We start from the raw sequence: 14,020 nt of genomic DNA, 5'->3' as shown, positions 1-14,020 counted from the left end.
GTACACACAACTTATTGGAGATGAAGACCCGGTTTGGTGCATCAGAAAATTAAACTCTGTTGTGTGAGGGTGTGCGTAAGTGCTGAGATGCTTTGAAAGGTCAGTGCTAAACAAATTGCAGTCTTTTCTGCTCAAGTGATTTATGAACTTTGATTTTGATATTCTGTAGAGATGGGGAGCCATTGAAGGTTTGGTACAAATGATGTTTCTGTTTAGAAAGATGAGTTGGATAGCGATGTATGGACTGAACCAAAACAGAAATGAAGCCTTTACGTGTCAAAGATAGGGCAGGTGCAGATGACCTTTGCCTAGACAGTTAAGACCGTAGAATTTAAGTGTTTAGAAAAATGCATTGTTAATGTGCTATGACAAATACATATTTATTTCTGAATGGAAAAGATGTGTAGATTTGACCTGAGTTTAGAATTTGAGAGACCTTACTCAGTACTATAATTTCAGTGGGTGAGATTTTTGTAAGCAGCTTTGGAATCTAGGTCTTTATAGGGAGCTGATAAAATTGAACTTGTTTCATGCGTTAGTTACATTCAAGAGGGGGAAACAAGCCTATAAAAAAGTTTTTTATGTCAGTGATATATCCATGATTATCACTGTAATTGGAACACCAGCTCTCCAGAAGGGAAATTTTTGTTTTGAGAATATCTTGTGATTGTTAAGCCTCAATGCTCTCAACTTGCTCAAAACCAACCTTGTTTGAGAATTGAGTAATGTGCACAGTGTGATCTATGTTCACGAACATTGCATGCATTAAAATGCCTTCCATATAACCTGTTTATTAGATTTTAGCTGACTAAATACTGACCCTGCTCAGGCCATTGATTTAAACTTCATTACTTGAAATATCTATTAATTGGTAACACATATTTGTACTAAGGAGAGTGCTATAGCTTCTTGACACTCTAAATAGGATAGGAAAATGTCTCATTGTGCCACAATGAAGCTGACATTGAAAAGTTTCTCAGGAGTTCTTGATAGAGAAGATGGAACAATGATTGTATTTAGATCTTGTTGAAATTTGCTGTCTAATCTATGGCCACTCTTGGACCACATGGAGGTTGAATGAAATTATTGGCATACTGGAAGAAGATCCATAAGCCAAAGAAAGAGTCCTGGGAGGCCATGTCCCTGTGAAGGATTGTTCTCCTCCGACCCTGCTTCCTTGGCTTTCTGATGGGATCTGGCAACCCAGCCCTCTGCATATGGGCTCCAGTGAGAGCCTGCTGCTCCAGCAGCTGGTGTGGCCTTTCTGAATGGAAAATCTGTGACCTAAAATAGCTTCAGAACCTTATCTGCGCAGCTATATATTCCTGTTAATGGTCACTGTAACAATAAAGAATGTCCCAAGATGGCCTTATTATCAGAGAGAACTATTCAAAAGGCAAGCATGTTGAAGTCTTAAGGGTTTCTTAAAAATATTTAACTCTCAGCAGATTTAAGACATGTATATTCATTTGGAAACCTAGTCAGTGATTAAGGCATATGGTCAAGTGTTCATAATTTACAGCTAGCTTTCCTGTGATTTACCAAACTTTCATTTTTAAAGTCACTATATGGCGAAAGTAGGATATGAGACCTTTAAAAATTTCTAACCCTTCTGCTCCTGAACTAGGTGATAGCAAAAAAAGAAAAAGAAAAAAAATTCTTTTGAAAGTCACGTTGTATTCTGTGCTGGCAGTTTATTTTCCACGCGTTTCTTTCCATCCCTAAGTTCTATAATTTCACTTTTAGGAAATTCAGAAGAATATTTGCTTATCATGGCAGTATATGCCTTGAAATTCTAAGCCCTCCCAGTGGTGCACGTAGAAGAGAACTATTAACACCCAGGGGCATGCAGATTCCTGCAGACGTGATCCACGGTGATAGAGGCACCTGCTGGTAGGGAGGGTGGAACCCAGAGACCTTTTCTGTTGATGCTGGAATAAAGGTTGGGCCTGGAGATGAGTCCGGGGTCTGACTCAAGAACTCCTGGCTTTGAAGCCTGCACCTTGCAAAAATACAGATGCTGTGGCGAGTTTCTTCTACTCGTTCCTGTGGTGGAGGTGGTTATATGCCTCAATGGCTTTTCCTCCTTCAGGGTGCCTCTTGGTCGCTCTCAGTCACTGGGGTTCTTTCTTTCCAGGGGTCAGTGGGAGAGGCTGCAGTGGTTTGCGGGCAAATGAGACAGAGTAAAAGGCCTACATTTTAAAAGATTGTAGGGTAATAAGAATACCCAGCTATAATTGAAGAGCGCAAAGTTCAGAAAGTAAAGCTCAGTGATTTGCACATTTTTAAAATTAACGTCATCTTAATAAAATTGGCTTTTGTTTCTTGCCTCCCATTTCCTACAAAAGTCTTCCCTAATACCTCAAAATTAAGTAAGTAAGAGAAACAGGCTTATAAGAAGCAGACAGATAAAAATTATACACACATGAAATAAATATGTGGAATGAGGGAGCAAGTTTATAGGTGAGTACTATTTTTATGAAAGATTTTCCTATATTGATTCCTGTATTTTTAAACCACCAAGAAAAGCCGAAAGGAGCATTTTTCCTGGTATAGTTTGCTTCAGAAATGTTTTTATTTGTGCTAATAATTGGAATTGCTAATAAAAAGTAAACTAAGTCTGCTCACTGTGGATTATACTATGAAACAGAATAATCAATATTATGGTGCTGATTTAATATTGTGAAAATTGGTATTGTAAACATTTTCCCCATGATTTCTATGAAGGGTGTTAATAAGTCTGTCTGAATTTCTTTATTCTACAGAGCTTTCTAGGAGCAGCACTGAGGTTTTTTTCACAGAACTTTGAGTAGACCTAGCACAACAGATGATTGCTTAGGAAGGCAAATGATGTGACAGGCCAATCTGTGATATTACTCTTTTGGATTAATATTCATTTCATAAGTCCTTGTACTCTTTTTTTTTTTTTTAACCAGTGTTACTTGCCAATCCTTGAGCTTTTGAGTTTCTAATATATTAGGAATAACATACATGGAATGAGGAATATGAACAGCATTTATCTACATGTCTGTAATACTGTGTTCTGCTACATGTCCTGTGCCTTACTAAGCATTTATATTTTTGTGGACTGTGGGCTGCTCCATCCTCAAATATCAACGGTTTAAGAAAATATCCACAGCCTTTTACCTTTGAGAATTACAGAGGGTGCTTACAGACGTATCAGCCTGAGGAGGAGAACCCAACCTGCTACCTACACGCTGGGGCTGCTTAAAAATTAGGGGGCAGTTTTTCTATCAGAAGGAAAAAAAACAGTCTTCGTTGTATCCATTTTTCTGTTTCTGTCCTGATATAAATGAATTGGAGGTTTTTATTGTTGTTTATGATCATAACAACCCGAGGAAAGCTCGTCAAGTATAATAGTAGCTGCTCCCTAAATACACACAACCAGAAGTCTAGTCGGCCACCATCTTGGAGGCCATTCATCTGCCCGCATCTCTTCCTCATCTATGAACACGCGTGCATGCATGCTGCAGTTCTCTCTCCTGCGCCCTTAGTGGGCATTGCTAATTAATGGTCAAGCTGTGGCACTGAGCTTAGAGACATACTTTATAATACGGTCTTACAGGCGGCCACTCCAGTAAGTTGGGATTGGCTTACAAAATGAACCATGTATATTATTCCTGGGCTGGGATGGATCCCAAAGTCAGCATTATAACAGATTTCCAAGGTGGCTTAGTTGTCATGTTAAATGTGCTACTAAAAGAAGATGACTAACACCTGATGGAAAACATTGAGTTTTTTACTGACAGCTTAAGTACGATAGTATTTTATGGCCCCAAATTGTATTTTGAAGGGGTGCTTTCTGTAAGGAAAATGCATTATAAATTTAGCCTCCAGTAACATGTCTGCCCTAGAGTTGTTTTTTTTTTTGAGACGGAGTCTCACTCTGTCGCCCAGGCTGGAGTGCAGTGGCGCAATCTCGGCTCACTGCAAGCTCCGCCTCCTGGGTTGGCACCATTCTCCTGCCTCAGCCTCCCCAGTAGCTGGGACTACAGGCCCCTGCCACCATGCCCGGCTAATTTTTTGTATTTTTAGTAGAGACGGGGTTTCACCGTGTCAGCCAGGATGGTCTCGATCTCCTGACCTCGTGATCTGCCCACCTCGATCTCCCAAAGTGCTGGGATTACAGGCGTGAGCCACCGCGCCTGGCAGCCCTAGAGTTGTTTTTGCCAGTGTAAAAATTTGGTTTAGTGTAAGTTAAGGAAGACAGTTTAATATTCAGTCTTTCAGAAGTAGGCTACTTCCTGAAGTAGTAACTTTTTCTGACAGCGAAAAGAGGAGATTAATATTTGTTGGTGGTGATACACAAGATTTATTCAGAGGTCTTCAGTTAGATGAGCTGACCTCCAGGAATCTCTTACTGTTTTAATAAGACGCAGCAGGAACATGTTGCTCTTCAAAACTACCAGTACAGAGTTCATTTTATACTACCATGCTCTAAGTCCCAGATGGTACCCACCCAGGATGTGCTGGAGCCCAGTGCCATGGGCAAGCCCACATACCCCCAGGTTTCTGTAAAAACTCAGATTACTTTCTGTGAGCTGGCTACTTTGTATTTGCTTATTTCCTGTGGATTGAATAATACCGTGAGGGCTGAGAAGTCCTTCCTCCTGGGCAACAGTGACTCTTTGGAAGAAAGCAGCAGCCCAGAGAGCGAAGAGCAGCAGACATTCTCATCTCTAGAGGCTACCCTCCAGCTGCCCCTTTGCAGGGGCTTGTAAATCAGAGCCAAGCATTTTTCTTTCCTCAACTTCTTCCACTCTTGAGGCTGCTGTTTCAACCCGAAAATTGGATGTCCCTTGGAATTCTTCATAAGCACTAATTTGTAATTAATTTAATGTAAGTGATGTGTAAAATGTGAGTTCATCTCATCATCTCTACATAATGAGGGGTGCTAGGTGCTTTTCATGTTTAATCATCAGGACTGTGTTGCAGAGTTAGGTGTCACCTCTCATCTTAGTCCCTGGATCTAGGCCCAGGTCTGAGAACCCAAGGAGACCCTCCCTCTCAGGCACATGCCTGTGCAGATTGCCTGCTTCCCTCTTATCCCAGCCCTACCTGGCACACAGTAGATGTTCCGTAAATACTTATTAACTGATTGGCCTAAGGTTCCACCTCTATTCTCTGGTGGAATACTCAAAAGATCTGTAACTATTAGAGATGAGCGCCTTTGCTTCTGGAGCAAGCCTTTGTGTCAGTCACATCTATTTTCTTTGATAAAGACATGTGTTTCCTGAATTGGACTTGCTGTTCTTGTCATAACTGTTGCACGTGGGCAACAACATGCTTAGTGCTGTGAAAGAGGACACTAACCCCTCTCTGTCCCTACTGTGTCGACAGGCTTACCCGGGACAGTTCCGAGCCCTTCTAGGACTCGGAGCAGCTTTTGGCTGGAGTATTGCCATGAGTCCATCAGCAAGAGTCCAGTTTCGGCTCTCAGGAGTGTGTTCACCTGTTTCTTTCTGGGCTGTGTCGAGTCTTGAGACACAGCACCAGGCCAGGCTCATTCAGGTACATGGGAGGCCCTCCGAGCTCTAATGTGGAGAGTTGTCAGAGCCTGCAGCTGGAGTGCATATTTCTGAGGATACCATGCATTAGGACTAGTGCCTGTGACCTCCTCTTCACTCTGCGACCTAGGGCCTTGCAGGACGAACTCTGCAGAGGCCTAAAGGTTTTGAAATTGAGAAGGAAAATCTTCTACCAATAATTTTTTTTTATAGAATGAAAACAAAACATGAATGATTGCTAAAATGATTAAAGAGAGGCGAGAACAGAGCCGATGAAAGGGAAAGAAAAAAATGACAAAGTTAAAGGCCAATTTAGTAAGAATGCCTCTCTTTAAAACCCCTAGGGGACTCCTGACATGCACAACCTAAACCCATGCTCTGTGTGTGGGGTATGTTTCAGTGTGTGTATTGTGGTATGTGTGTGGTGGGGGGGTGTGTGTGGTGGGGTTTGTTGGGGGATATGTTGTGTGAAGTATGTGATGTGTGCATGGTATGAAATGTGTGATGTGTGTGTCCTATGTGTTTGCGAGGTGTGGTTATGTAGAGTAATCTGATAGCAACATAGCATATTGGCGAACAACTCATTCTGGAAGCTCCCCTTGCCTGTTTTCTCTTGGGGTGGAGCAGCCTTGGTGTTGGATCACAGGAGGGAAGGCAGGTCGGCTCACAGGAAGGCCTGTGCATGGTAGTGGTGGTTGTGGAGATGATCCTGTATGTTCCGAGTCTACTTCTGGGAAAGCTTCTGGAAGCTGAGCTGTGCTGGAGATCCACAGGATCGGGGTGGGGGCAGTGCCTTAGATTGTGCGTCCAACGACAGGGTATGCTTCGTGATGGAGACCTTATTGGTTTTATATCTATACCTAAAAGTATTGAATAAAAACAAATAAGCATGTATTTATATATACATGTATGTCTGTTTTGACTTGATGGACTTTAAGCATTTGGAGTGTTTGAAATATTCCTTTAACATCTAAACACTAAGATATTCAAATGTAAATGAAAGACATTTGCCTAATGAGAGCAGTAACATTTTTGTAAAAGGAAAATTTTCAGTGACTGCCTTAACTTGTACCCCAGCTCTGCCCGGCAGGCTTCATGTAAGGGGACACTATCTGGAGTTGGCTCCAGAAGGGCTTGTCACAGAGCCCTATGAGGTCTTGACTCAACGTGTTCCTATACGTGACACTGTTACCTGACTTGTCAGGTATTGAAATGTATTTAAGCATTTTTTTTCTGTTGCTGAGAAACTGTGTATCCAAGTATCTAACTCCTGGTGTTTTTCATGACATTTTAAGAGATTATTGTATTGCCTGACTATATTTAGACTCAGAGTGGAACTGGAGATTAGCCAGTAATACATTTAACTCTGTCCTGCTTTTGGATTCTTCAGAATGCCTTAGGTATTACTTTAGAGAAGACAAACCCAGAGAGATTAATGTAATTTGGATAGAATGAATATGTTGAAGATCAAATTAGAGTTTGTGATAGCATCCTGTCTCCGTACAGACACTGGCCTTGGAGTGGGCCGTGCACTGGAGTGTGTCAGCCAGGGACGGTGCCTTTGCTCATGTGTAGCAGCACTGGGCAAGGGACAACACCAGGCCCCGCTTTGGTTCTGGTGTTTATTCAACTAAAGTGAACCACTTGTTACTTATAAAATGCACACCCAGATTTCCCTATTGGGTTGTTACCTCAGTGCAGTTGATGAGATTTTAACATTCTACTGTGCAATATGGATTGTTTTTATTTCCTTGTCATTGTTTTTTCCTTAATTTATTGGGAAATCAATCAAGTGGGAAAATGTGCATGTTTATGTATTTGTAAGAATTGATTGACTAATAGTGAAACATCTGTGGATAAAAGGTATTGTTTCCATGTTACATCAACTTAGAACTTCCTGTCTTTTTTGAGGCGAAATGTTGGATAACTTTACACTCTGTCTGAAGTCTTGCTGAATAGAATTACTGTGTGCTGGCATCATCTGGGACTTCAAAACTTGGAATATTTGCATCTACTTGTGTTTTACTGGCCAGTCTTAAAAATAGAGTTTAACAGTTACATTTGTTGAAGTGGGAGGTTCAGTAAAGTGGCTACTGCATGCAAATTATTTCTCAAATCTAATTTATGGGGGTATTTATCCATGTAGAAAGGGATTAGCTATCCAAATTGGATTTTGCATGTTAAAATAATTAGATAACCACATACTTCTGTGAATTACACTAATTGTTATAACTAAAACTATTTGTAGATATAAAATATTAAAATGGATTTTGTCTAACATCTTGATTTATGCATACTAGTTATATGAGAAAATCAAGTCATGATTTGATTGGATGAAACTTATTTGTGGCCTAACTGAAATTCTGAATGAGCCATTAATTGCACAGAATAGAGGGACAAACAAAATACCCACAAGGACTTGATGATTGGTAGTTTTGCTAAGGAGAGAATGCATTGTTACCTGAGAGGCGAATCTTCAGACCAGTTACTAGAGCTGCTTGTTTTTGTTAAGACTGAAAGCAGGTGAATGATGCATGAATGTGTCTTCTCTGGCTTTTTTTTCCTGTAGTTTCACCAGTGATCATTAAAGAATGGGCAGCTTACAAAGGAAAGTCTCCTCAAACCCCAGAACTGGTTGAAGCTCTTGCCTTCAGGGAGTGGACCTGCCCCAACCTGAAGAGGCTGTGGTTGGGTAAGGCAGTAGAGGACAAAAACCGCAGGATGAGGGCCTTCCTGGCCTGCATGAGGTCGGACACCCCAGCCATGCTCAACCCTGCCAACGTGCCCACTCACCTCATGGTGCTCTGCTGCGTCTTACGGTGGGTGCCATGCATGGGAGCTGGGACCTGGGTCCCCGCCAGGTGTAGGGGCCATGACCATGGTGTCAGATGAGTTCTAGAAAGGATGTAAAGTTTATTCCTGATCAATCATGTTGAAATTTATTGTCATCCCATATTTATATATGTGATAGAAATGTAGGTTATGTAAATGCAAAATATATTTTAATTTATATGATACAGTATGTTTATAGGTATATTTTATAAGCATGTATGGTATGTAAATATTATATAATGATTTTAAACATGGTTTATTATTTAAATATTGAAGATTTTGAAGGCTATAAGAGGGGATTCTTGTTATATATTATTTGGAGTTCTTCTGTAGGGAAAATGTGCCACTTCTTCCCCCTTCATTTATTTAATCATTTACAGTCACACATTGCTTAATGATGGGGATACATTTTGAGAAATGTATCATTAGGTGATTTTGTCATTGTGTAAAACATCATAGAGTATATACAAACATGGCGAGTATTTGTGTATCTAAATGTGAAAAAGGTACAGTCAAAATATGGTATTATAATCTTATACCATTATATATGTGGTCCATTGTTGACCAACACATTAGTGTGGCACATGCCGTATTTGTATCAGTATGGGCTCCTGTCCTCTTTTTATAGGGTCATAATCAATTCACTTGAGGTTATATCCAGCTCTGCCTTATCCTTACGCACATTGTCCCGGCTTATCCTTGGGAGCTGTCTTAGGTTGGCCCGTGTGACACACACCATCCTCTTGTTTTAGGAGAGCTTCCTTGCTTTTTTGCCCTACGAGATGCTTCGGGCACGCTTTGTGTTTCCCTGCTCCAGCATCAGCCATCTCTCCAAAGAGCAGCCCTTGTTCCTTGTTGTGAAAAAGGTGTCTGGAAACCCAGGTCTGGGTGCTGGTGTGGTCCTGCTGCTGGGATGTCTCTGTGTCTGTGCCCGCACAGCCCACAGCTCAGGTGTATGGGTAGATACTGTTGATGTTTTGAAGTTCAGTTGAGTTGGGATACATACTGGATTTTCATTAGGTTTTGGAGTTGATTCGTTTGGTTTGGTTTCGTTTTAAAAGAACTTCAAACATAGAGAAAAGTTGCAAGTACAATACAGAAACCTTTTTTTTAACTTAAATACTTTACTGATTTTCTACCAATTGATGGCATTTTACTTTATAACCACCAAAGAACCATCAAAATCAATCCGCAGTGATGCTGTGGTCCATTCCACCCTTCAGAGCTGTTAGGCTTGTTGTCCCAACAATGTCCTTTATGACAAGGAACCTGTTCCTATTCCAGGTCATCTCTGCTTTCAGGAGTGATGCCCTCCCTGGGGGTGCACACCTCCTTCTGTCCCGTTAGGCAGGACACTGGCTCAGAGGGTTTGGTGCAGGGTGACTGTGGCTTCTCCGTGTGGTGCTGCTCTCACCTTTTGTAACCGTCTCACATGGAAGTGCTTAGAGGCCCTGTAAAGGTTTCACTCCTCAGACAGCCAGCACGTTTTTATCAGCATGAACTCAGAGCCTCCTGTTTCTCTAGGGGCCTTCAACTCACTGCACCATCATCTGTTTTGATGTTCCCTTTGTCACCTTGCAAACTGGCCTTCGTCATCTTCTCTGAGCACCTCCTTTCTTCTCTACAGATGTTCTGCTTACTCCTGTGTCTCCCTGCCTCAGCCCTGGGATCCCCATTTCTCCAAGCAGCCCCAGTTCTTCCAAGTGGGGGATGGCATTTAGAAGCCAGGCTCTCAGAGTCGGAGGTTCCGTGCTGCGGGAACTTTGCCGCCCTGGCCCTCCCAGTGCAGCATGAGGGATCCACCCCAACATTGCTGTTGTGTATTCCTATATCTCATTGAAAACAGTGGATTTACCCTGGTCCTTCCAAGCTGGCACAGTCCAGTGTCCCTCCCTGTGTTCATAGGGTACGGTCTAGCGTCCTGCTGCATTTGTAGCTTCTGGCTGTGGCAGGAGAGGCTTGGCTGGGAAGCCCCATGGCCCCTTACTTGGTCAGGATCCCTGTGTGGCGCAGTCCCTATTGCCCCTGTTTCTTTTGGGGCCTGTCTCACCCTCTGGGCTGGCACCACTTTTGCAGGCATGACTGACCATCCCTCCCACTGGGGTCCCAACTACCTGACTTTAGGAAGGGAGGGACAGAGCTTATTCATGTTTTTATTTCCTGGTGGTTCTTAAATTTATAACAAATGTTAAGGCCAATAACTTATTTAGGAAGATTCAATTAAATGGAGATTGACTTAAATCACAGTGTGTCAGCTGAACGTGATTTCCATTGAAGACTGGCTGATGGGAAAGACTCCTTTTTTTTTTTTTTTTTTTTTGAGACGGAGTTTTTTGCTCTTGTCGCTGGAGTGCAATGGTGTGATCATGGCTCACTGCAACCTCTGCCTCCTGGGTTCAAGTGATTCTCCTACCTCAGCCTCTCAAGTAGCTCGATTACAGGCATGCGCCACCACGCCCGGCTAATTTTTTGTATTTTTCTTAGAGATGGAGTTTCACCATGTTGGTCAGGCTGGTCTTGAACTCCTGACCTCAGGTGATCCACCCACCTCGGCCTCCCAAAGTGCTGGGATTACAGACATGAGCCACCGCACCTGGCCAATTCCTTCTTTATTTTTGTTTTTAGAGGCTTCTGGTTTCCTCTGATAGCAAATTCAATTAAAGACATGTTTTTATTAATAACAATATTATATTCATAGAAAGTTTAAGACTTTGGATTCTGTGAGATCAAATTAGCAATAATGAATTTGATTACTTTTTTTGTATTTTTCTCTTCCAAGTTTAGTGTGACACATGGCCTTTAATCTAGCAGAGCAACTGACAGGCCACCATATACTTGACCTAAGGTACATACTGGGACCCTGAGTGAGGATGCACTCTGGAGCCCCGTGGCCATGGCAGAGGATGAGCTGCTGTTGCACTATAGGGGGCTAGGGTCACATCGTTTCAGCTTCGTGTTTAAGTTTGTGCTCAGACTCTTAATGCCGTCCCATCTGGTGTATTTACTCTGCCCCTCCTGTGGCTGGTGCCTCGTGGCCTGCTGTGTGTGAGCACTGTGATGCACGGACAGGGAAGAGGCCATGCATGCAGCTGGTCCTGGTGGCATTGTCTCCCAGCCCACTCTTTTGTTTGCTCCTCTTGATGCCTGGGGCCTGGCAGCGGAGTGCCGGCCCTTTCTCAGCAGTGATCCCGGAAACACCTGAGCCATCTCCTCAGCACTGTTGAGATGGCTGTCGGCAAGACAGAAATGAATGGGCACGGCCATGCTCCAGTAACCTTCTCTTTACAAACACAGGTAGCCAGCTCATGGCTACAGTTTTTTTTATTCCTTTGTAGACTATTATCAATTTCTATTGGACACATGTTTCTTCACCATTAGAGTCAGGTGATGCATTTGGGGTGGAACCCCACAGAAGGGGTATGGTGGTCTTCTCATTGCTCCCTAAGGGAATTTAGTTTTTGCTTTTACTAGTGATGTTAACATCGATCACTTGGTTAAGGTAGAGTTGGGCATACATATATTTTAAATGCTATGCTATGGCAGCAATTGGGATGGACAGTGGAAGAACATCAGTCAAATCTCTAGAATCCCTGATAGCAGAGACGGGGGATGGAGTCTGAGCAGAGGTTGCTGCAGTGTGAGGGTGCAGGCTGAGGGCACAGAGCAGAGCAGGTCTTTTTGGGGATGCAGCATGGATAAAATAGACAAGGCTCTTGTCCAAAAGCAGCAGCTTATGTTCTTGTAGGAGCAATATGGCAGACACAAAGATGCAGACTGGGTTAGGTTTTAGAAAAACTTGACTTAAATCAGTAAATACAGTAACAGGGATGGAGGGCATAAGGCTCCAGAGCAATGCTGGTGCCGTCAGTGTGTGCTCTAGAGGTGCGACCCGGGTGGTTGGTGGTCAGCCTGGGTGACACAGCAGGTGGCCCATGCTGGCTGAGGCCTGCTTCTCTCCTTTTGGAGCTCTGGCTTTACCCCAGCTTCCATGCTTGTAAAGGGCAGTGAGAGGAGATGGGGTCAAGGTCAGCCAGCCTTAGGAGGGCTCCAGAACAATTTATAATGCCCCCACCCTTCTGTGGTAAGGAAATGAAGGCTGCGGGAAGTTAGACAACTCCCTGAGGCCCTATAGCTGTCTATATTAGCACATTAAGTGACATTGTCATAATCTGCTTGATTGCATGGAAAAGAACATGGAGAGAAAAAATTTCCAGAAATACCATAGATAGATTTAGTAGCGTAAAAGGGATCTGAAAACATTCTAAATGCACAGGTAGGAATTAGCACAAATAAATAAGCTGACCAAGAGTTAAGTTCTCAGCCGCTCTTATCTTGACTCTTAACCAGGATCTCTGTTTTGATATTTAATCTGTGTATGTATGTATATACCTAGTAATTCATACTCTGTATCCAGCAAGGTGTTCAGAGGACCTACGATGAGAAGGGTCTAAACACTAACTCTGTTATAGAAAGCCAGATGGAGGAAATAGCAGATAGTCTGACCAACAACATTGTTTGCTGTCCTGGCGAAGTTGAATTCTGAGAGTCTTAGCTGCCAGGAAAGCCAGGAAAGATCTTGAGAGAACCAGTGTATCTGCAATACAGTCTTTTTCTGATTAAAAAAAAAAATTTTTTTTTTTGAGATGGAGTCTTGCTCTGTTGCCCAGGCTGGAGTGCAGTGGTGCCATCTCGGCTCACTGCAAGCTCCGTCCTGGGTTCACACCATTCTCCTGCCTCACCCTTCCGAGTAGCTGGGACTACAGGTGCCCGCCACCACGCCTGGCTAATTTTTTTGTTTTTGTATTTTTAGTAGAGACGGGGTTTCACCATGTTAGCCAGGATGGTCTTGATCTCCTGACCTCGTGATCCTCCTGCCTCAGCCTCCCAAAGTGCTGGGATTACAAAATTTTAAAAGGAACCAATAGCTAGGGGCTGAGGTAGGGAAGACTGGGGAGTTGTTGTGTAAGGGGAACAGAGTTTCAGTCTGGGAAGATGAAAGGAGTTCTGTGGATGGATGATGGTCATGGCTGCACAGCAATGTGAATGTGCTTAATGCCACTGAACTGTACACTTAAAAATGGCTTAAATGGTAAATTTTTTGTGTATTTTACCTCAATTAAAAAAATAAAAAGAAATTAAAATGAAAGGAATATAAAACATAGATACTTCAGGGCAAAGAACATTGTATATAATTTTTTGAGACAAAAATAGGAGGAGGGGACCTTCTTCATATTTGCTGTTTCTTGCATCCGGCCCTGATTAAAACTCAGTAAGACCAGGCTGGGTGCAGTGGCTCACGCCTGTAATCCCAGCACTTTGGGAGGCTGAGGTGGGTGGATCACCTTAGGTCAGGAGTTTGAGACCAGCCTGGCCAACACAGTGAAACCCTGTCTCTACTAAAAATACAAAAATTAGCCAGGTGGGGTGGCATGTGCCTATAATCCCAGCTACTTGGGAGGCTGAGGCAGAAGAATCACTTGAACCCAGGAGGCGGAGGTTGCAGTGAGCCGAGATCACGCCACCGCACTCCAGCCTGGACCACAGAGCAAGACTCCATCTCAAAAAAAAAAAACAAACAAAAACAAACCAAAAAAAAAACAAACCTCAGTAAGACCATTGTGTTTAAGATTTGTGGCAGTTAATCAATTGCAAAGGATGTG

At 42.8% G+C, this 14,020-nt stretch overlaps 1 protein-coding gene across 13 annotated transcripts in view; it reads left to right on the top strand.

Moving 5' to 3' along the window:
* The window catches only part of FAM120A (family with sequence similarity 120 member A), a 114,467-nt gene that overhangs the window by 83,519 nt on the left and 16,928 nt on the right, over positions 1–14,020 (top strand). For all 13 annotated transcript variants that reach the window (XR_010148457.1, XR_010148458.1, XM_024345757.3 and 10 more), the window contains 1 exon segment: positions 8,098–8,347. Coding sequence is in view for 11 of the 13 variants with exons in the window: in XM_024345757.3 (XP_024201525.2) it covers positions 8,098–8,347 (250 nt within the window). In the remaining 2 variants the exon portion in view is untranslated.

The sequence above is a fragment of the Pan troglodytes genome, chromosome 11 (assembly GCF_028858775.2).
Source record: "Pan troglodytes isolate AG18354 chromosome 11, NHGRI_mPanTro3-v2.0_pri, whole genome shotgun sequence".
Taxonomy (NCBI): Eukaryota; Metazoa; Chordata; class Mammalia; order Primates; family Hominidae; genus Pan; species Pan troglodytes.
Note: the sequence above shows the minus strand (reverse complement) of the source record. Positions and strands in the feature narration are given on the sequence as shown.